Consider the following 23,626-nt stretch of genomic DNA (forward strand, 5'->3'; position numbering starts at 1 on the left):
AAGCTAACCTTTACCAGTATCATAAGTTACACCGGCTGTTACAGACTGAAATGAAATTTATGTTGTTATTCTAAAATTGTAAGAATAAGAGCAGGTTACTTCTCAAAGTGGAGCCGTGCGGGATCGAACTCGCCACCCTCTGATCCCCAGTCAGGAGCTGATACCATTACGCCACCGCGGCAGTTGTAGTAAGAGTGTCAATGTGGCATGCTAACGCGGCTTTTTTTTTTTTTGTGCAGTTATATTTTTGAAGAAAAGCGCACGTGTTCTCTTATTTGTACCTTTTGTGAAAGTGTTTCTTTGATATATGGACTTCAGGCTTCATACGTTATATAGTTTATGCCTACATTTTGTCATTTACTATTAGAATATGAAAAACGTTTCTGTTTTAAAAATGTGTTTGCACAGCCTACTATACTGTAGAAACGGAACACACATGAAATGCGTGTATTCCAAATAACGCTCGAATTATTTCCACTGTAAAACTCCACTTCAATCCCAAATAATCAAATCAAGGCAAGGCATGAGCTAGGAGTTCATTCTAAGTCGGTGGGGGGATGGAATAGCTGGCTGCTAGTAGCTTTTGTTTATCATCACATTTAGATGACAAAAGACTCTGGCGGAGATGTGCAAATGGCTTTAAGACGCGATTTAAGGTGGGACGGATTTACGAGTTTTTTCGTAGGCTCTGGTAATTCTAGTGTTAACAAGTTCACATGGTACACTCTCTCGGCAGGTCTACGATTTGGTTGTTTCACCAAATAATCCACCAGCCCTTTCCGCTCCTTAACCTCATAAGGACCCTGCCAATGGGCCAGTAATTTAGAGTGGGATGTGGGTACAAGCACTATCACGCGGTCTCCGGGGTGAAATTCCCTAAGGACAGCATTTTTATTATAGCACCGGGCTTGCGTTGCTTGAGCACGGGTCATGTGATCTTTTAGGATGGGTCGGATTTTATTCATTCTATCGTGCATTTGCGCGATGTACTCCAAAATATTATTGCCAGGTAGAGCCTCCTCTTCCTAGCCTTCTTTTAATATATCTAAAAGCCCCCGGGGCTGGCGTCCATATAAGAGTTCAAAGGAGGAAAAACCCGTGGAGGCCTGTGGGACTTCCCGGTAAGCAAAGAGCACGAAGGGCAAAAGTTCGTCCCAGTTCCTACCATCCGCGCTGACTACCTTACGTAACATCTGTTTAAGCGTCTGATTGAAACGCTCCACTAAACCATCAGTTTGCGGATGATAAACAGACGTCCTCAGATGTTTAATTTTAAGTAACTTAGCAACCTCCCTGAACGTATCCGAAGTAAAGGGAGTACCTTGATCCGTGAGGACTTCTTTAGGTATTCCCACTCGGGCAAAGAGCTTGACTAATTCCCGTGCGATATTTTTAGAAGTAGCGGTACGTAAGGGCACCGCCTCTGGGTATCGAGTTGCATAATCCACCATGACCAATATGTAGTTTTGGCCACGGGTCGAAGGTTCTAGGGGACCTATCAGATCGATACCGATCCTCTCAAAGGGAATATCAATAAGGGGAATAGGAACTAGAGGAGCGCGGTCCCTCCTAGGAATCTGACGGATCTGACACTCCGGGCAGGACTGACAGAAACGTCGAACCTCCTCATTTATTCCTGGCCAATAAAACCGCTGTTTAATTCTCTCCAGCGTTTTTTCGTTTCCCAGATGGGCACCTAGGAGGTGGGAGTGCGCCAGTTTGCAAACCTCCCGCCGGAAGGTTCTCGGCACTAACAATAACTTCCGCGCTCCATCTTCGTGACTCTCGACTCGATACAACAGATCATGTTCTAATACAAAGTAGGGCTCCGATGGCAAGGAACTTTCTGACAAATGGTCATTTACTGAAACAATTGCATTCCGGGCGTTTTTTAGGGAATCATCATTCCACTGTTCCCTTTTAAATGACGTGGGGGTAGACCGGAACTGATTAACCATAGAGTCTATCGGGTCCGAAGCTACAGGAGCTCTGCAAACTCCTTGGCTCGTGCCCTCGCCCGGATCGTCTTCCGGGTCGGGGTCCGACGCCATAGACTCTTCCCCCCGGTCACTATTATCTAAGGCATTCGCCCGTGTGCATGGCCTGGGAGCCGCGGGGGTGGTGCTTCGAGTACCCATAACAAGACCCAACTTAGCTCTAGGAGTGGTTATTTGTTTCCCGCTGTTGCTATCTGACCAGTCGTGTCCCAAAATGACAGGAAAAGGTGGCTCGGGCAAAACCGCGACCGTTAATCGAGTCAAGCCACCATTCCATGATAAAAAACACTTCGCGGACTTATAAGACTTGGTCTCCCCATGTACACAAGTTACACTGACATACTGGTATCGCCATTGTTGCGGTAAAACATAACGGCGAGCAACAATGGTAATGTTGCTGCCGGAATCAAACAATGCAAGCACAGAATGACCATTAATTAAAACCACTCCCGTATTTGGAATAGCCAGAGGGTTTGACAGAGCACAGTACCTTTCGGTGGTGGCCCAAGTACAGTCCATTGGCTCCTGTAGTGGCTGATACAGAGGGCAGGCAGACAACAGGTGACCGAGGTCCCCGCACTTGAAACAGCACGGCGGGCCGGGTCTGTCTTTGGCTTTTGGTGGCGCTTCTGCCGCGCGACGTGTGGGCTCGGAGTGACTGGTCCGCCCCTGCCGAGCGCCACGAGCTGACTTTTCCAATCCCCCGGTTCGGTGCACCGCGAGTTGACGCTCCAGGACCTCCAAGAGTCCTTTCATGACCTTGTAGGGGTGTCTACGGACCTGCTGGGCGAGATATCCTGGCATAGCATTCACTAAGCCCTCACACGCCACCTGCTCTACTACTTTACGTGCCTGGGGACCCTCCGGTCTTAGCCAACGCCCCATCTTGCTCCAGAACTCGAAAGCCTGGGCTCGGGCAGGGTGGTCGGGGTTCAACTGCCAGGTTCGCCATTCACTCGCCTGCTGGTCCGTAGTGATGCCGTAGCGACTCAGGATCTCTGGCTTTAGGAGGTCGTAATCTGCGGCCTCCTCCTCGGGGAGATCGTAATAGGCCCGCTGCGCAGCACCCTTCAGGTACGGAGCCAAAATGGACGCCCACTCCGCCCGCGGCCACTTGTTGCGAGAGGCGGTCCTCTCAAATATGCGAGGTATGATTCGATATCATCTGCTTCGGACAACGGTACCATCGGAGGAGGCGGAGGTCGGGAGGGCTCCGGTCTTACCGCTTCCGCCGTTGTCAGCCTTGCCTTGGTTGCTTCAAGCTCCCGCGTTGTTTCTGCATGGATTTGGGTGGATTTGGGCAGCCATCCCGGACAGCACTTCGTTTAGTTCTTGCCCTTTATGTTCGGACAATATTTCAATCCTGCCGACTACGCCACTGTAAAAAAGACACAATAAATCAGAAAAAGATTTGGGGTTTTCCGGCCCCATATACTGTGGGAAAAGTGCAGTCAGTCAAATATACAATTACAACTGTCATAACACGCGAACGGGGGAACATTTATGAGGGAGGGACCAGAAATGGATGAAGCGCTGCTGGGAAGGAACCGAGGTGGATGATGGGATTGCTGACGTCATTGGGGTGCGACAGAGGGAAGGCGGAAGTGGCGTGTTGGGAATCCATGTTCAGCAGTTTCATGGCGGTGTTGTGTCTTTCTTTCTGTTGGAGATAAAGAGAGAAAGGTTAGTACTCCGCCATTCCCGTCTGGTATATGCTTTCGCGCAACAGTTTAGGTCGTTCCGCGGCTCCCTAATCACGCGTGCGTGACACAATATATAAATCATAGTGTTGAAAAAAGTTATTTTATTGATTACTGTGAGTACAGTGATCCCTCCTCCATCAAAGGTGAAAATCTGCAAAGTAAAAACCATATGTTTATATGGTTATTTTTATATTGTCACGCTTGGGTCACAGATTTGCACAGGAACACAGGAGGTTGTAGAGAGACAGGAACTTTATTCAAACACTGCAAACAAACATTTGTCTCTTTTTCAAAAGTTTAAACTGTGCTCCATGACAAGACAGAGATGAGAGTTCCGCCTCACAATTAAAAGAATGCAAACATATCTTCCTCTTCAAAGGAGTGCGCGTCAGGGGCAGAGAATGTCAGAGAGAGAGAAGCGAACAATTAAAAATCAATAGGTGCTGTTTGGGCTTTTAAGTATGAATGTCAGAGAGAGAGAAAAGCAAACAATCAAAAAACGATAGGTGCTGTTCGAGCTTTTAAGTACGCGAAGCACCGTGTGGGAAGCATATCGCTTGACAAAGCAGCCACAAGGAAGGGAGCAATGTGAAGGTAGTCTTTCAGCATTTTTTTAGACGAGCGTCCGTATCCTCTAGGTGTGCAAACAGCCCCCCTGCTCACATGCCCTCTGTCAAGAGCAGAGAATGTCAGAGCAAGAGAGAGAGAGAAAAGAAAACAATCAAAAATCAATAGGTGCTGTTTGGGCTTTTAAGTATGCGAAGCACCGTGCGGGAAGCATATCGTGCAACAAAGCAGCCACAAGTAAGCCCAGCAAGGAAGGGTGCAATGTGAAGGTAGTCTTTCGGCATTTTTTGAGGAGCATCCGTATCCTCTAGGGGTGCGAACAGCCCCCCTTCTCACAATATATTTGAGGAGTTTTATTTAATACGTAATACATGCTCCGATTAGGTAGCTTCTCAGCCATCTGCCAATAGCGTCCCTTGTATGAAATCAACTGGGCAAACCAACTGAGGAAGCATGTACCAGAAATTAAAAGGCCCACTGAAACCCACGAACCAGCGAAAAATCCACAATAAATATTTAAATATGCTTGCATATAAAATCCACGATAGAGCGAAGCCGTGAAAGTCGAAACACGATATAGCAAGGGATTACTGTATTACATTATTATACAACTGGCCAGGACTGCTGAGATTTCACATGGTTGCATTTCTATGATTTCCATAAACTTAACCAGTCTTGATTTGGTATTCAACAGAATATTCTTACTTTACTCTGGAATTTTTAGATAGATAGATAGATACATTATTAATCCCAATGGGAAATTCACAATTTTGATTGGTTTAAAGGCACAAGTCATTATATTCCTTAAGTACAGTATGTATTAACTATTTTCTATGTATTTCATTCATTATACTATAAGAAGACACTGTGGATAGGGCAAAATAAATATTATGCAATATGATGGAAAATGTATATATTTTTTGACTTTCAGGTACCATACCACCACTTATTAAATCTGATGTTCAGGGTACAGAAGGCATGGCAAGCAACGAAGGACTGAAGATGATGGTGACAATTTCTTGCATTCTGGTGGGCGTTGTTCTTTTGTTTGTATTGTTGCTTATCGTACGACGACGACGAAGGGAACAGAGACTAAAAAGATTACGAGGTGAGACAAAGAGAAATCGAAATGTAATATTTTTTTGTAACTTACAGCCGTTTACAGGACATTTTTTAAGAGTATTAACCTTTCTATCATAAGAGACTATAGCATATTCCTTTCTGATTGTCAGTAGTAACTTCTATCAAAATATGCTCAGGATCTTTCCTTTATAGTGCTCCTTGGAGGTGGGAAAGAATTGTTAGGCAGAGCTAGTGAAGCTGAATTTAATGATTGGTATTGGAAAATACCATAGTTACAGTAAGTGAGCTTATACTTATAGTTAACATGTAGCAGTATCTGATACTAGAATATTGTAGGTCTCCTACAGAATTTTTTCCCCGTTTCATTAAAGATTTGTCTTAAAAAATAAAGAGTTTTTTTTAGTTAAAATGTGTATTTTCAATAGGGTAGTGTTTGCATTGCTGGTGTGCAGCTTTATGTTTCATGTTCATCAATGATGTTGTGGATAGATTGATGTTGCTTCACGTAATGGGATTTCAGACAAATTAATATCATTGTATAAATAAAAACTAAAAACTTCAGCAGTAAACACTGTAATAATGTACTTGCTGGAAAAGGATATAAAGAAAAATTTAGTTGAACTTCTGCACATTCTAATATGAGAATAATTCTCACGTCTCAAAATTAGCAATTTAGCTAGTAATGAAATTTAGTCAACTTTTTCTGTTATCTTCTTACCCTTGCCATTTTCTTCTTGCCCACAAATATACAAAAACATGAAGCAAAATATAAATAGTTCCTGTTGTGCATAATTTAAATTATTTTCACTTCCCTTATTTTTCTGATCTTGAGCCTTATTTCTTGTGTGCCTTCTTTATGTGATTGACAGCAATGCTCCATGTCTTGTAGCAATTTCTGATTGTATTCAAAGATGGGATCGCCATAACTAAGGTGTTTAAGTTTCTGTCTTCTACAGAAAAGTTCACTGTGCGTTTAGTTACTCAGAATCTTTTAGGGAGTCAGGACCTTTGCATGTTTGTTGACTATTAATTTAGCTTGCATATTTGGTTTAATTGATCTTGGGCTTAGACATCAGCTATTTTTAAATGATTTTTTTCTCTTATATCCTGGTTTTGGTGTTTGTATTTTTTTTCTGTGTTGTGCCTTTCTGTAGTGGTGGCAGAACGCTAATTTGCTGTACATATTGAAATGTATAGATGCCTTTTCTTTAGTAATTTCTTTCTTGTCTCCTTACCCGTGAACTGAGGAGATCAGTTAAGTTTCTTGTTACTTCCAACTTCTGGTACAACACAGTCCATCATTACCTGTGGTGCTCTTTTAAAAATTCCAGGCTATTTCTCCTTCAGATATTTGCCCAGTCTATTTATTTAAATGTATGCTAAATTGAATCTTGCACCTCATGTTTGTAATTCTGTCTATATTATTAAAAGCATGGTGTTTCAAATTTTAGACCATTGGCTAAAATTGGCTAGTTGGACCATTCCAACCTGTAAAGCTTTTTTGCCCCACAAAATGTTGTCTTAAAATGATACGTGTTATTATTTTTAATGTCATGAATTTAACCAATTTTTTTCTATATAATATTCTTCATGTCCACTACATTCAACATTCATCATCTGTTTGTCAAAGTATTTTTAAAGTGATTTGCTTAAAAATCAATAAAAACAGCCCCAAAAAGTGTTGGCTTAAAGAAAATTATTGTAGTGCCCATTGCACTAAAGTTTCATCATGTGTTGATTATATTTTGTACCAAGCAAATGATTCATTTATTGAATTGAATATTTGCCAGAACCTATATCATAAGGTTTTCCTGACAAATAAAGACCACACATTTTTAGCTGGTTGGTTTTGAGCAGACTTTTCGTTTTCATGTTTGTTTAGTTTGTCTTTACACACAAGCATGTCACTGATGCCTTGACCTGAAGTGCACTGACTGGGTAGTGTATGTTCAATCATTTTATACCAATATCAAAATAATTTAATGCCAGCTAGATTATAATAATAATAATTCATTACATTTATATAGATTCTTTTCTTATCAGCTTTGTACAATGCAAAGCAAATGTGATAGGACTGATTTTCCTTTTGTTCTTCTACTGAATTTAAAATCATTGGTTTAAGGAGCCTTTTCATGGTCAGTTTCATGGTAATCTACAGTACATATAATCACCTGCTTGACATGATTGTGTCCCACTGTATGCCACCTCATTAGCTGCTGTGTTGGTACACAATGCCTACAACAGCTAAGTGTAGCTTTAAATGATTATTCATTAGCAACAGAAACTCCAATTATTTTAGTCCCACAATACATTTATCAAGTACCCGCTCCCATTTACAGCACTAAAATTACATAGTACACCACAAATAAATAAGTTCAGTTCCACAGGTCTTGCACAGTAATGGAGGTCTCCATAGCAGAGCAATTAATTTAATGTTAACATACACAGGAGAGTGCTACAAGAACTAGCCACAAACAGTAATGATAACTAAAAAAGGAAGTGGTTTTTGCTTTGAGATTCTTCATTTAAAAATGGCATTTGATGACTGCTTAGTGTATGTTCCATGATTATGCCTGACATTTTCCTATAGTGGGAATTTGTACAAGTAGTAGTTGTGTGATATGTACAGAATACAATGAAAAAATAAACTTGCCTATTGCTAAATGCTGTAACTTTCCCACACTGCAAATATGACGTAGAACATTGCAGAGGAAAACACTTTAATGACTGTGTAAGTCGGAGACTAACAGTAAAAAGTCTGTCTAATGGTTGGTTATTCAACATGTTTGACTGTTTTACTGAATAAAAACAGGTATACTTCTGATACACACAGTTATTTTTCTAAGTTTATACTGCCTCTAATGTAGTTGAAATAATTTATTTTAAAATTATCTTAACATCATTACCTAGGTTGACATAACCATTATAAATTACAGCAATTCCTCTGCTCCTCAGACGTGTAAGGTGTATGTGTGGTTTTTATATATTTATATATATATATATATATATATATATATATATATATATATATATATATATTTCTTATATATAAACGTCTACGCATGGAAGTGTGTGTGTCTGTCCGGCCCAGAAGTGAGAGGTGGAGTCGGGGTAAAGGCCCAAGGTTACACAAGCGAGGCCAGCACGTCAGCAAAATGAAACCTCCGAAAAAAGTCACTTGCTTAGCCGCTAATACAAAAGCAAGGTGAATACATCGGCAAAATGGTATCTCTTTTACTTTTCCTCCTGACACTAATGCACAAGCGAGGCAAGCACATCGGCAAAACGAAACCTCCTAGGAGAGAGATGCTCAGAGTAGTTCCTTTCAATTACCTGACATCTCTACATTTCAGTTTTTTTTTTCTGATGATTTCAATACTTTCTAGGACCACAGCTAGTGTGTGTGTGTGTATATATATATAATATATATAACATAATATATAGTGGTAAACCAGCCCGGACACAAACGGGCAAACACCGAGAGTTCCAAAAACACATACGTTTAATAAATAAATTGTCCTGCACAGCACACGGTGTCTTCGCACCAAACACCCTTCTCAAGTCCGGGCCCTCCAATGGTCCTTCCTTCATTCACCGCCTCTGTTCCTCTTTCCTGAGCTTTATCCTCTTCCTCCCGACTCCGGCTAATGACTGGAGCAAGGCAGCCTCTTTTAAATCCACCCGGATGTGCTCCAGGTGCTCTCTGACGACCTTCCTGCAGCACTTCCTGGTGTGGCGGAAGTGCCACATGAGCACCCAGAAGCACTGACATCCAGTGCTCTATGATCCTCCGGGTGCCCCCTGGCGGTGACCATGGGCCCCAATAGGGTTGAGCTTCCATGCCCAGTTCCTGTGGCCCCCATACCAACCAGGGCGGCTGCCCTTTCGTGGCCCGGGGAGGCATAGTCCCTCTCCTGGTCCTTCCAGGCGTCCCGGCAGGGCGCAACCCCCAGCCGACCGCCACAATATATAATATATATACAGTATGTAAGTATATATATGGGTGTGACTTCCTTCCTTAAAGTGCACACCAGTCACACATTTAGCTGCAGCAGCATTAAGGAATTGGACATCTCATTTCTTCATACACTAATGATGACAGTGTATTGTGTGGAGTTATGATGATTTAATAATGAGTGGAACTCATCTTATTGCTAGTAACCCTGTTTTTCAGATTTCCTTGTACAGTGAACCCTCGTTTATCACGGTTAATCCGTTCCAGACTCTACCGTGATAAATGAATTTTCGTGAAGTAGGATTCTTTATTTATAAATCGAAATATTTTCGCAGTTAGAGTATAGAAAACCTGTTTACGACCTTCTAAATATGTTTTTTTAACATTATTAGTGCCCTCTAGACATGAAATAACACCCTTTAGTCACCATTACAGTCGTATTACCCAATATATTAGACAAAATAAAAGAAAATAAGACATATTAGACGCTACAAATATATTATTACTAGGCTCACCCGCCTTTTATCCTCAATTTGTGTTCGCTCCATGTGTACATCAGGCATGTAAGTGTAGGGAATGAGAACATCAAAGTGCCCATTCATAACATCTCCCGAAAACCTGTTTTTTTATCCCCTCGAGTGCCTGTCCAAAGTCGTACAATGTCATCCCAAATCTGTACCGCTAAAGACGGAGTTTCATGCACTAAATAAGCTATAGATGAGAATAAGCAAGCACCATCTCCCCTGATATTTACTACGTGGTGAGGCATTTGTACTCCATCAACATTAATTATTTCCAGAGACATCATTTTGTCTATTTTTCCAGCGCATCACGAACAAAAGCAAGGGAACGATGGAAGCACCAGAACTCTGCTCACATCGCGTCGCTTCGTACCGCAAGCCGCAAGTAGTAAGTCTGTGATAAGCGGAATACCGCTACGCTTTGCACTCACGGGACGGAAGGACAATCCCGACCGCTTTTATATAGTAGATTATTGTACTGTACATTTAATTACACACACACAGTTCTTACACACAACCACTAACCTATGAAAGCACGACCTCAGTAGGAGAGGCTTCAGGTGGTGTAGTATCTTCAGCAGGTGCGTCGTTCTCTTCTTCCGCTGAAGGAGTACTAGGAATAGGCAGTGGGTGTCTGGGTGCGCGGCTGAAGAACATCTTGATAGGCAGTTGCTGGTGCTGTCTTTTCATATGCGTGAGGAGGCTTTTGTAGGGTATTGCCATCTTTGATCATACCCAAGAGTTTCACCTTCTCCTGGATGGTAAGCATCTTCCTCTGGCGCTTAGTTTCATTGTCAGAAGGCTTAGAAAAAGCAGCACGTTTAGGAGCCATCGTGGGGCTTAGATAAAAGTTCTCAGAAAGCGCATGCATAGTGACGTAAGCGTGTATGAGAAAAAAATGCGATAGAGTGAAGCCGCGAAAGTCGAAGCGTGATATAGCGAGGGATCACTGTACTACATTCTTTTCACAAGGATTTTACAGATTTGGGGTGCTTTTCCTTCACTGCATGTCATGAAACTAACGTTCTGCTTCACTATGGTTTTTTTTTTGTTGACTTCAGGCCACACTTTACTTTACAGTAACTATGCTGCAATAAGGGAATAAAAATATTTTTAACTTGAAGCGGTACTCAGATTTATGTAAAAATCATTATCAATGATCTGCATGGCCAAGTATCCAAATAATTATGTTTGCATGCTATAAATGATAGGGGGTGTGCTTGAATTGTCCCGGAACCCAAATGCCCAGAAAGCCAAAGTATGAAAATAAGAAAATGGTTTACTAAGCAAAATAACAAAAGAAGGCAAGTGTTTATTGAAAAGACAAGATGCTCAAGATAAACAGAAAAAAAATCTAGAATGGCTGAGCATGTCTACAAAGATTTTCACACTCTATCTATCATATAAGGTAAATTGTTTATTGGCAAATTACATGTACCTTCCTTTTGTCTCCTTCTGGTCTTAACTCTTAGCTCTTCCTACTTCTTCTGGCATCTTTCTCATACTAGCTGTGTCCTTGTCACCAAATATACATTATATTATGACTCTGTTGTACCTACGTCTTGGGCTCAGTATATAATTAAAGAAAAGTTGTTCCTGTGGGTGATGGTAAAGTTACATTAGCATGCACACTTAGTGGTCCTTTTGTCCCATTTGGGTCATGACCACTACTAGAGGGCAGCACTTTTTGGTACATCCAAAAGAACAAAACAAACAAAACAAAAACAGCATGATCAGTTAGAGCTAATCCTATAAAGTTTAAAGTAATGTGAAAGTCACAAATGTATTTGAATTAACTAGAATGGGATGTTAGTTTTATATAGCTACATTGGTTTTGTTTTATCTTCTATAAGCTAACATGTTAATGGAATATTCCTAACATTCTGCTACAGGATTAACTTTGATGTGAATAGAATAAGCTTAATCAGAATGACATATCATTTACAAATGGGAAAGGTATCAAGACATACAGTTTTCTAACCATATATACTGACATACAGTAATGTATTGGATACAGTAATAATTACAGCAGCATAAATAATGATGAATACAGTAGATTAAAGACACATAACTAAGGTATGTAAGCCTGAAACCAAACTATCATTAGCAAGAGTTTGTGTGTGTGTGAGGGTGCGTGTGTGTGTGTGTGTTTGTTTTCCTCTTCATTTTTGTGTGTGAACTGTTTTTGATTTGAATTGCACTAATGTTAAAAACAAAGATACTTGGAGTGTGGAATTGTTTGGGTTTAGGCATAATAAATGTTTTCTGTTCTAGAAATTTACACTACAAGATCTGTAATACTATATATACATTGTGGAGGTTGGCCCAGACACAGACAGGCAGACACGTTCATGTCACCCAACGCACGTTTATTTTCCATTATGTACAGTGCTCACAAACCCCACAGTCCCCAAAGTCCTGGCCACACAACACAATGCCTTTCTCTTCAGGCCACCTCCTTGTCCTCCTCCGACGTCGTCCTACTTCCACCTGACTCTTGTCTCTGTCTGAAGGGAGGCGGCCCCTTTTATACGCACCCGGATGTGCTCCAGGTGCTCGCCGGCAATCTTCCACCGGCACTCCCCAGTGTGGCGGAAGTGCCGGCTGCGCACCCCGGAAGCACTCCGGGTGTCCCCTCTTTTCTTCCCCCCAGCACTTCCAGGTGTGGCGGAAGCGCTGGGGTCCAGGGTCCCCAAGGCATTGGGGCACCCCCTGGCGGTGACCACAGGCCCCTACAGGGTAGAGCTTCCAAGCTGTGTACCCGTGGCCCCCAAAGCAACCAGGGCGGTCGCCCCCTCGTGGTCCGGAGTAGGCACAAGCCCTCCTCCGGTCCTCCTGGGCGGTCCCGACTGGGTACCACCCTCATCCGGGCACCACAACATATATATATTTTTTATTTTATAAAACAGTTCATCAAACTGAATCTGATAATTCAGAACTTAAACATGTAAATCCATCATCAAAATAATTGTACATAAAATAATAAAAAGAGACATTTTACATATTTTAAGGTGTTTTATGGAATTGCAACTATGATTCTTTTTTTCGAAAATTATATGGGAAATATATACTATGTTCAAGGCTGCAAACTATACTTGAAATTTTAGCATTCTAATGTCCCAGTTAAATTTGTTAGGTAAACTGTGTTTTTTCCTGAACAAAATCTAAACATGGCAGAATAATCACACAGTTAGAATGGTATATGCTAATTACATAGAGTGTTGGCATGATAAGTAAAAGATCTGCACTTGCAGCCCATAGAATCCCTGATGAGGTAATTACCAGTAGTCTAATTTAAAACAACTCCAAGTCGGTTAGCTTTGAAGTTTGGAAAATATCCTGCATTGTGCCTGAATGTTTATTTTTAAAACTTAAGATTCTTCTGGAGGCTGCACAGAGTAAGGAGTAGAAAATAATAAAATTTAAAATTTATCAGGTGGAATGCAAGAATTCTAACAGAATGTAGATTCTTTTTTTAACTGTGATTATGGAATTCTTACATGGACTTTTTAAATCCTAAGCTGCATTTATTTGAAAGGCAGTTTTGATAGGAAAAAAATTACTAGTTTAGGCAGGATGAGCACATTCAAGCAGACACTCACAATCATTCATATTTGGACATTTCAGAGTCACCAGTTAACCTGACAATTGCATATCCCACATGTACTAGAGGTGGAAATTTGAGTGCTCTGAGAGAACGCAGGCTGACTTTGGAGAACCAAGCATAGATAGCATTAACTACTGGGCTATTATTTTTTGCCAAAGAAAGAAGAACAAATCTTCATTTGAAGTACTGATTTGAGTTTTTATTACCAGTAATGCAGTACTGAAAGGTCACAAAAAGTCCTTTATCGATAAACAAAACATGTGAATAAAGTTTAAGGTCAAAAAGATTACCCATCTATAATACAATATATTGCATTATGAAACTCTGTGTCACTCAGCAACTCACCAAGCCTGGTAACACATGTCTATGATTCTGACTTTTCAGATTAGGAATCGATAAAAGATGATGTTGGAGCAAGTAAATGTCCTCTATGTTAACACAGAGAATAATATCAGCTATAATCAGCTATATACTAATGAGTGGTTAGAAATTGGCAGTAATAAGTGAGAGCAACCCAAATTCCAGAAAGAGACATTTCCTATTCAGTCCAGCATCTCTGTATATAAAAGGAGATATATATATATATATATATATATATATATATATATATATATATATATATATATATATATAAAAGGCCTTACGTGAAGAAACTTCTAATCTCAAAATGAAGATGGTTGAAAAAGAATAGTGGGGAAAATGCATAAGAATTGTAGGTATGATTGAATGCTTAGAGAAATATTATTATGGAATTACATACTTTCATTTGGAATGCTCTGCTCATTACGACAGTGAAGAGATGTTTTTTGTAGTACATGTTTAATTTTATAAAGTATGGTTTTCTGTGGAGGCTGAAGTCTTCTTGGTATTACACTTTGTCTGATGTTGCCTTCACATCACAAGGGATCCATATATCCAAATTCAATATTTGTATATTGCTGTTTACTTCACTGCTGCACTTGTGGCTAGAGAGTAAGTGAAACACAATGAGTGCTGAGATAGTGATGTAGATTCTGGCTGTTTGTGTTTTTTAATAAGAGTTGAGAGGTTACTGTAGATGGAGAGGTATGTTTTTTGTTACTTTCACTTTGTTTAGTAAGCTGGGGGTAGATGGAAGCGAAGGGACAGTGAGACTTGGGGTAATGTTTTCCTTGTTTTATTATATAAAGGTTGTATTGGGTGGAGTTGTTTTGAGTTGTTGCTGAGGTCTGTGAGATTGTACAGAGCCATTAAAGGTTCCTTTATCTGTAAACGTTCTTGTTGATCATTTTTAATAATGTGCTGAAAGCATCATTTAATATTGTAAAACCAGAAAACATAAAAATGAATCCAGTTTTTGTACAGTGCCTTGGAAAAATAGTATTTGCACACTTAGAGGACAAAAAAGGCAAAAAAAAACTAAATTTCAGATCCCTGCTGATATTTTCAAGGAGCAGGTTGTCAACTATATCAGAGCTCTAGTAAGAAAAAGAGACATTATTGCCAGCAATGGAAATAAACTAAGAATACTGTTTTCTACTAGTAATAATTTGATTCAACATTGTTCTATTATTGACATGCAAAACCAAGGTTCCACATACAAATTTGAAGGAATTTGCATTGTACTTTCAAATCAAGAATTTAGGTATAAGATCTGTAAATATGCAGACCATGAAAGTATGAGATCTAAATAACCTCTTAAATTCACACAGGATTGAAGTAAATGTCTTCTCAAAGACAGTTATAAATATGTTTAAAAATGTGATCTCACTGATTTAATCTTTTACTTTGTCTTGACCCAGTTCCTATGAGTTCTTCAAGGATATATTTTATTCCTTCAGACAGCCTTGTGGAAAATGTAAACTGTTCTCTAGAAACGTGATATTTTCTAGATGCACTGAAGATGGCTGAAGTAACACGCTTGCTTTCAAAAACATTCTGGATAGCTTTAGTAATTTCAGGCTAATATCTCTCATTTATGAGTAAAATCCTGGAGAATATAGTCTTTAAACAACATAGTGTGCTTTTAAATGAAAACTGTATTTGGGAAAAATACCAGTCTGTCTTTCATAAAAATCACCAAGGTTGCCTTGGTAAAGATGGTTAATGCTTTCAGACTTAGTGGTAACAGAAAGTACTTAAATGACTTGATTGGATAGACCATGTTTGTACAATTATTTGAGTAGATATCAAGGCAAAGACCTGTAACTTGCAGTTCCACAGGGATCAATACTTGGACCGCTGTTGTTTTCCTTATGTATAGTTCCCCATAGTAGATCATAGTATCAGTTTTTACAGCTACGGAGATGATGCACAATGGTATATCATTGCATCACCTGATGACCCAAATGTTCTGCATCCTTTAATTGTAATGCTTTAAAAAATTAAAGTAATACTTAAATCACACATCGGATCACAATGAATGAAATATTCAAGTAGAAATTCTTTATTAAGTAATACTTTGTAATTTGTTGAGAACAATGTGATGTAACAATGGTCAATGGAAACCAAAATAACCAACCAATTGAGGGCTGGATTCAACATAACACCGAAAATCAAAGTCAAAAATTTAAATCACAGGCTGATCCAACTTGTGTGAATTTCATCATGGCAACTGATAATGTGACTTGGTAGTTTGTATGGCTTCCACGTGCCTGTATGCACTCCCAACAACATCTGCATGCTCTCAGTGAGACAGCCGCTGGTGTACTGGGGTGTCTCCTCTCAGACCTGGTTCAGGGTATCAGTGAGCTCCTGGACAGTCTGTGGAGCTACTTGGCAGCATTAGATGCACTAGTACATAATTCCCAGAGGTCTGAGGAATATGCAGGCCATTCAATGGCATTAATGCCTTCATTATTCAGGAACTGCATACACACTCTGGCCACATGAGACCAGGTATTGTCCTGCACCAGGTGGAACACAGGGCCCAAAGCACCAGCGTAAGGTTTGACAAGTTCTGAGGATTTCATCCTGGTACCTATAAGCAGTCAGGGTACTGTTGCTTAGCACTTGAAGGTTTGTGCGATCTTCCATGGGTATGCCTCCCGAGACCATCACTAACCCACTGCCTGTCATGCTGGATGATGTTGCAGCCTGCATAACATTCACCACAGTATATCCAAATATGCTTAGTGTGAACCTGCTCATATCTGTGAAGAGAACGTAGCAACAATGGCAGAGCTGCCAATTCTGGCATCCTCTGTCACATGCCAATCGAGCTGCACAGTGATGGGCTGCAAGCACAGGTCCCACTAGATATCGGGCCCTCATGCAATCCTCATGGAGTCTAGTTCATGACTGTTTGGTCAGGAACATGCACACCAGTAAGCAGCTGGAGATCATCTTGTAGGGCTCTGTCAGGGCTCCTCCTGTTCTTCCTTGTACAAAGGAGCAGATACTGGTCGTGCTGATGGGTTGTTGCCCTTCTACAGCCCTTTCCGGCTCACCTCATGTAATGGTCCATCTCCTGGTATCTCCTCCATGAGAGACTGTGCTGGGAGATGCAGGAAACCTTGTTGCGACGGCATGTATGGATGTGCCATGCTGGAGGAGCTGGACTATCTATGCAACCTGAATTGGCTGTAGGTACCACCTCATGCTACCAATAGTGACAAGGACACTAGTAAAATGCAAAACTAGAGAAGGATCAGTTAGGAAGAATAAGGAAAGAGCAATTCTCTGTGACCACTACCTGCAAAATAATTCCCTTTTTGGGGATTGTCTTTCTGTTGCCTCTCCAGTGCACCTGTTATCAGTTTCATTTGCACCAAACAGGTGAATTGATTCACAATCATTTAGGCTTGCCAAGTGGACAGATTGATATCCCTGAAGCTTAACTGACTTGGAGTTGGACTGTGATGATTAAGTGTTCCCTTAATTTTATTGAGCAGTGTAGTTGTAAGAATACCCTTCAAACGTTTCTTAAACTTGTTAACTGAAGAAAAATAAAATTTTTGATGTAAGCTCCAAAATTCCAAAGGATTTATTATTAAACTACAAATTTGGTCATCTAGCCCTACAGAGGAAAACAGCAATCAGAAAACTACTATAGGTGTTGTTGTTGATTCTGACCTTAGTTTCTCATCTCATATTAGCAATGTCACAAATACTGGGTTTTTTCAACTTAGAAATATAGCAAACATGATTTTTGTCTTTGTTTGATGCAGAGAAATTGATACCTGTACTTACTGACAGCAGACTTGATTCCTGCAATGCTATGTACACTGGTTTATTAGTGAAGTGCACCACTATTGCAACTAGCACAAAACACAGCTGTGAAAATCTTGAGCAGAACTAGTAAGAGAGATGATATTCTTATGTTGTAAAATGCATGTTGCTTTCAGAATTTACTTTAAGGTTCTACTTCCTGCTTTTGAAATTCTTAATGGATTAGCACCTAAATATTTTACAGAATGTATGACACAATATATCCCAGCTCTGAGGCTGTTTACTGAATGTTCCCAAAGTAAAGCATAAGACCATCTGGAGAATCGGCATTTTACTACTATGCATCAAAATTGTGGAGCAACATTCATACAAATTTTAGAGAAGTTAGCTCTGTTGATATTTATAACTGTCACCTCAATATTCTTGTTTACTCTTGCTTAATATTTCTTTAAACATATTTTTAATATTGTATATGTTTAATGATCTTATTTTCCCATGCTTTGCTTTGAATTAATTTCTTACATTATAATTATTTCTTATTGCTTTGTTTATTTTTAATATAATTTCCTTTAATAATTCCTCAATTTTATTTCTAGAATTGAAAATGTGCTTCAATTTTATATATTTTAAGTGTTAAACTATTTTTTGTCTTTTTTATGAAGCACATTGAGCTTTTAAAAAAAAGGGTATGAACGATGCTTCATAAACAACAACAATAATAATAATTGTGAATTCTTTTGTCTTTTTTCAATATTGAGTAGTTAGCTTTGCTGATAGGAAACACCTTTTGCTTTACACATACTATGTTTATCTTGGGTTATCCCTGTTTCAGTGTATTACTCTTTTGTAATTAATTTCTTTTACTGACTTAGATTATAAATTGAACAGAGTGGATGTCACATTAACAATTTCAGAGTTGAATGAAACATCATTAAACATATATTCTGTTTATCTACATGTCTTAATGACCATTACAGCTGGACAGACCTCTCATAAGTATTTCATAGTATGGGCTTTAGATCTGGATTTGTTATTATAGAATAGTTAAACCTTTATATTCCACACTTTCTGCAGTTGTTATGACCATTTCTAAAACTACAAGTGAACACTGGGCATTGTTTTAATTTTATTAGTGCTATTATGGTTGTTTAAAATGAGGAGAATATAAATAAAGTATAAACTCCTCTTTACATGTCTTGCTTTGTGCCCTTGTCATAAATAACTGTTGTTAATTTACTAGTAATCTGGTTGTGCATCATGGAATCATGTATGTGACACTTTATGCCAGAAATTCTATTCTGTGAATCTCCAGTGTATGATAATTATATATTTTAGCCTTATTACTTTTTACAATATTATGTATATCTTCATAGAGCAACAGTATCTGTAGACAATGTTTGTGTATTCTTTAATCAACTTTATCTTAAATGTGGAATTGTAGCAAAACATCATTTTTTTCTATTTACAAGTAAGAAACTTTTTTAAAAAAGAAAAAAAATGCTGTATTTTCTTCACAAAGATATGCATAGAAACAGAGGTTACGTTGCAGAGAAATCTGGAACATTGTTGGGCTCAATGGCTTGTTCTGTTCAAAATTGTTCTAATGTTTCCTAATATTCCATGATTATCCATGCTATAATATATTGCAGCTAGTAAGGAGTAGACTTTAGGAATATGTCCAGACTTTATCAGTTGATTTCCTGCAGTACACTTCTAGGTGCTCTTAGACAATGATAAGAAATGAACCTCTCAATCAGTATCTTGGACATGGGATAGAATTCAGCAGTGGTAGGCTGTCAGGGCCTGCAAGGCCTTCTCTGCTGGCCTAAAAAAATATCTGAATCACAAACTGATGTTAATTATATTTTGTCCATGAATACTTATTAAATAATTCCAAATAGTCTGTCCGCTTTCTTTCATAGCTTTTCCGATGGTTGTGCTGCTTCCAGACATGTATTTTCGTATTAAAGCATTTAACCAATCACATTTCAGCCATCATTTGTTGCCAGGCAGGGTCAAAGTCAAAGAAGTCTGCCCGGAGGCCTTCACAATCCATTCTGCAGGCCCTCTAACACAAAATAAATGTCGATTAAACTGTTGCTTCAACCAATCAGATTTTGAGTTGGTTTCACTAGGGCCCTCTGGCAGGCGTACGGCAACATCACCGTATTCAGACCCGTTGATTGGATAGGATGGTGTAATAGAAAAATCTGAATGAGAGCATCATGGGGCAGCTGTACACATTGGTATGTTTGGCGGTGACCATTCCTGTGTCCACTGCTACTGTCGAGCGAACATTTTCAGCCCTAAAGCGAAATAAAACTTATGCCAGAAATACGACAGGGCAGGTTCGACTTTCAGCATTAGCTTCGATGGCGATAGAAAGGGACTTCGTGATGGAACTGAAGCGCACGGATAATCTGTACAACAAAGTAAGTGAACTGTTTTTGAGGAAAGAGAGGAGGATGGATTTTGTTTACAAATAATCCAAACTTTTGGTGAGTAAAATGTTGCAATTTTCCTAAATAATATTGCAAGTTTATGAGTTTTTATTGATGTTTTTTATGTGTGTCGCGGCTGTAGCTGCAGTAGAAAGGAACTTGTTCACCCCTGGTTTGTCTATTCAATAAAGGCATTTATTGTGGCTACAGGAGTTATCTATCTGCGATGCAACGGCTTTTTATACTGTATTTCTGCATATTAAGATGGTTTTTATAACCATAAATTAGTTTTTGAGGGGCGGGTTGATTCAGACGGAGCACTACTGAAGGCCTAGGTGTGAAATGCACGGTCCGCCACTGGAATTCAGTTAATCATAATACTCATTCTTTATCAATTTGTGTCAGAGTGCCATTTAGCTTACAACTGTACGTTTACATATCATTCAAAATTAAAATTATTGAAAATATACCAGTGATTTGACTGATTATGAAAAGTGGCATCAAACTGCAGTCTGGCTACATTATGTATGTTGATATTGTCTTAAATTAACACCATTTTGAGATAAAACATTAAACTGTTTTTCAGATACTGATGAACTTGCTATTATTCTCACTGCTTTATTAGCATGGTGTGGGTTAACACCAGAAGGTACAAGATTATGTGAAAATGAATCCATTGAGATTTTCTACACTTCTTTACTTGCATGTCAACCTTTTTTCTTCAAATTTAAGAATCCTAATCCACACTACATAACTCAGTGGGAAAGTAATTTGTCTATATTATACTGTTTCAACGTGGAAAAAAATCCATTTGTCATTGCAAGGAATGTTTTGGCAAGAATTTCCTAATGTTGTTGTAAAGTAAGCCCAATTGGGCCTAATTCTACTATTTTTTATTTTTTTTAACGTATATGAAGAATTACACCTTTTGTTTGCATAGCTTTTCAGACTGAGTAGGATAAGGGCTTTATATAAACAAACATGTTTATGATTTTATGCAACTTAACTCACTTTTGGATAGGCTGTATCGATTGCACTTTTGAAAAACTGCATTTAGAATATTATATGTAATCATTAAATTAAATAACTTTTAAATATCTTTAAAAAAGCTAAATTCTGAAGAAAATGTTCATAGTATCTGTATGCAAAATATATTATGAAAAAGTTGTTTATTGTATAGCTGCTACTTTGTCACAGTTGGAGGTTCAAATCTTATGTTTATTTCGTGGTCTTAAACTAATACTGTGGATACTAAATAATTCCATGTGAACTGCCATTTATTTTTGCTTGAGAAATTCCATATTAGTTTTTCTGGCTAGAAAGCAGTAGAATACAATTTACAGTACTATAGAAGGTAGATTTTATCTAACGTTTTGTGTCACTAAACTTTTTTTTTTTTTTCTTTCCAGATGCAAAAAGCTTGGCTGAGATGTTAATGAGGTAACTGTATTGTACTTAACTGAGTTCATCCAAGATTGCATTTAGTTAGTGCATATATTCATTTTTATTAATGTTGACAGTGTACAGGTCATTTACATTAAGTATGTAATAGAGAACTGTCTGTAACTATTGAATCATATAAAGCTGCCAGTATTATATAAACTGAAATGTTTACTTTTTTATGCATATTTTCCAGCAAAAACACACGGACTTCTGACACCCTAAACAAGCAACAGCAAACACTGCGCATGCACATTGACATCCCCCGGGCTCAACTTCTTATTGAAGAGCGAGACACCATGGAAACAATTGGTACGTCCCCTTTAATTAAACTAGCGAGAGAATCAAATCATAGTCAAAGCAGATGTGTAGAAGTTTTGTTATTCCATCATCTATAATGCATTTGCAATCTTCCAAGTCCTCCAGTGGATAGTTACTTTTAGTAGCGGTTTGATTCCTTTTCTTCAGAGGGTACCAGTTTTTCTGAATATACAAAGTTTGTATTGCTTTCTGAAGATGATCAGCTCTTTGATAAGGAGGACAAAATCCTAAATTAATTTCTTAGAATTGTTTTATACATGAAATATTTTAAATTGCTTACTTTTTTACAGTACATAATTGATTTTTCAATTGCATATATTTCTTCAAAATAATTTGATCTTACTCCAAAGTTATATATATTATATTTTATAACCATAATCTTCATATTGCTTGTAGCATTGTTTTTATTACTCTTTACCTGTCAAAAGCTAAATGTTTAATTAAAAAATAAGGTAATCTCTTAAACAGTTTGATATTTTTTTTTTACAGAATTGTAATGTGTTCTGTTCTGTGGGAAGTTCTCAAATTGATTAGCAAAACCTTAACAAAAGCCAATTATTGATCCAGAATATATAGCTAAAGCCAGAGAGTAACCTATTGAGAATAAAGTCAGTGTTCTGGAGTGTAATCTTCATTCCAATTCCAGTTTTGAGCATGAGAAATATCCTGATGAGTACATTAAATTATTAATGCTGATAAATACTGCCTCTGGCAAATACCGAAGATTACTAAAGATTTCTATACTTAAGATTACGCAGTAAGAACAAAAAAACAGTTATTTATATAGCACATTTTCATATATAAAAGTAGCTCAAAGTGCTTTGCAAAAATAACAGCTAAACAGAGTTACAGAAAAAGTAAAAACTAAAGAGCAGTTATTTATAATAGAAGAGAATGTCCAGTTTAACTTATCATGATCAGATGTCCAGGGAGGGCAGGAAAATAAAAATTCCAGCTTGAGGGATGTTGGAGAAAATAATCTTGTGGGCTTCCATTCTGAAAACATAGTCCAGCTCCACTAACCATAAACCTATGGAATGTTTTGCATTAATCAGTCGCAAAAATGTGTAAATAAATCACAATTTAAATAATTTTAGCTTTTGTGTTGTAACACCAAAAAAAAATGTCAAAGTGGATGGAATATTTTTCACAGACACACTAATTATAGTCTTAGACACCGAAAATCAGGCTGTTCTTCTTTTTTTTATATTTGTCACATCTCAAATAGCTCATGATGATGTCTCCCAGCCCCTTTCTCTTTAATGTGATTTCTGAATTTTAAAAATCAGTCAAGAACAAAATGAGAAATGAAGGAATGTTCTGCACAATATTTTTAAGATTATATTGCTACAAGTATAGCTTTTCTTCTGTTTTTCAATGACAAAGAGAAAAAAGTTCTGCTGTCACAGTATAAACTAGAATTTGTCTGGATGAGTAATTAGTCATGAAGTTTGAACATTTAGTATTTAGATTATTAATTTATTAAGGTCACATAAGTAGAAGTCATCATGAAAATTACAAAATGGCGCAATGGCATTTCATAGTGAGCTGAGTTATACAAGATAAAAAATAAACATTGGACTAGATAAGTCTAAAATAAGTATACAACCACTTTTGAAAATATATTTGAATAGCACAAATAGTTTCCACCAAATGCAAGTCCCAAATCCAATAAACCTGAATTTATTTAAAATTTTTATGGATGGAAGTACAAAAATGCCCTGGTTTTATACAGTGGATTCAGAAAATAATCAGATCCCATCACTATTCTCCCATTTTGTTATGTTGAAGTCACAATTAAATTTTCCACACATCAGGTAAAACTCAATACCCTAGAATGAC

General features: G+C 38.3%; 1 protein-coding gene across 1 annotated transcript in view; it reads left to right on the forward strand.

Moving 5' to 3' along the window:
- dscamb (Down syndrome cell adhesion molecule b) overlaps positions 1-23,626 on the forward strand; it is a 681,084-nt gene that overhangs the window by 628,812 nt on the left and 28,646 nt on the right. Inside the window, exons 27-29 of the mRNA XM_028800187.2 lie at positions 5,199-5,375; positions 21,433-21,463; positions 21,660-21,775. Coding sequence (XP_028656020.1) covers positions 5,199-5,375; positions 21,433-21,463; positions 21,660-21,775 — 324 coding nt within the window. The remainder of the gene's footprint in view (positions 1-5,198; positions 5,376-21,432; positions 21,464-21,659; positions 21,776-23,626) is intronic.

The sequence above is a fragment of the Erpetoichthys calabaricus genome, chromosome 4, assembly GCF_900747795.2.
Source record: "Erpetoichthys calabaricus chromosome 4, fErpCal1.3, whole genome shotgun sequence".
Lineage (NCBI taxonomy): Eukaryota > Metazoa > Chordata > Cladistia > Polypteriformes > Polypteridae > Erpetoichthys > Erpetoichthys calabaricus.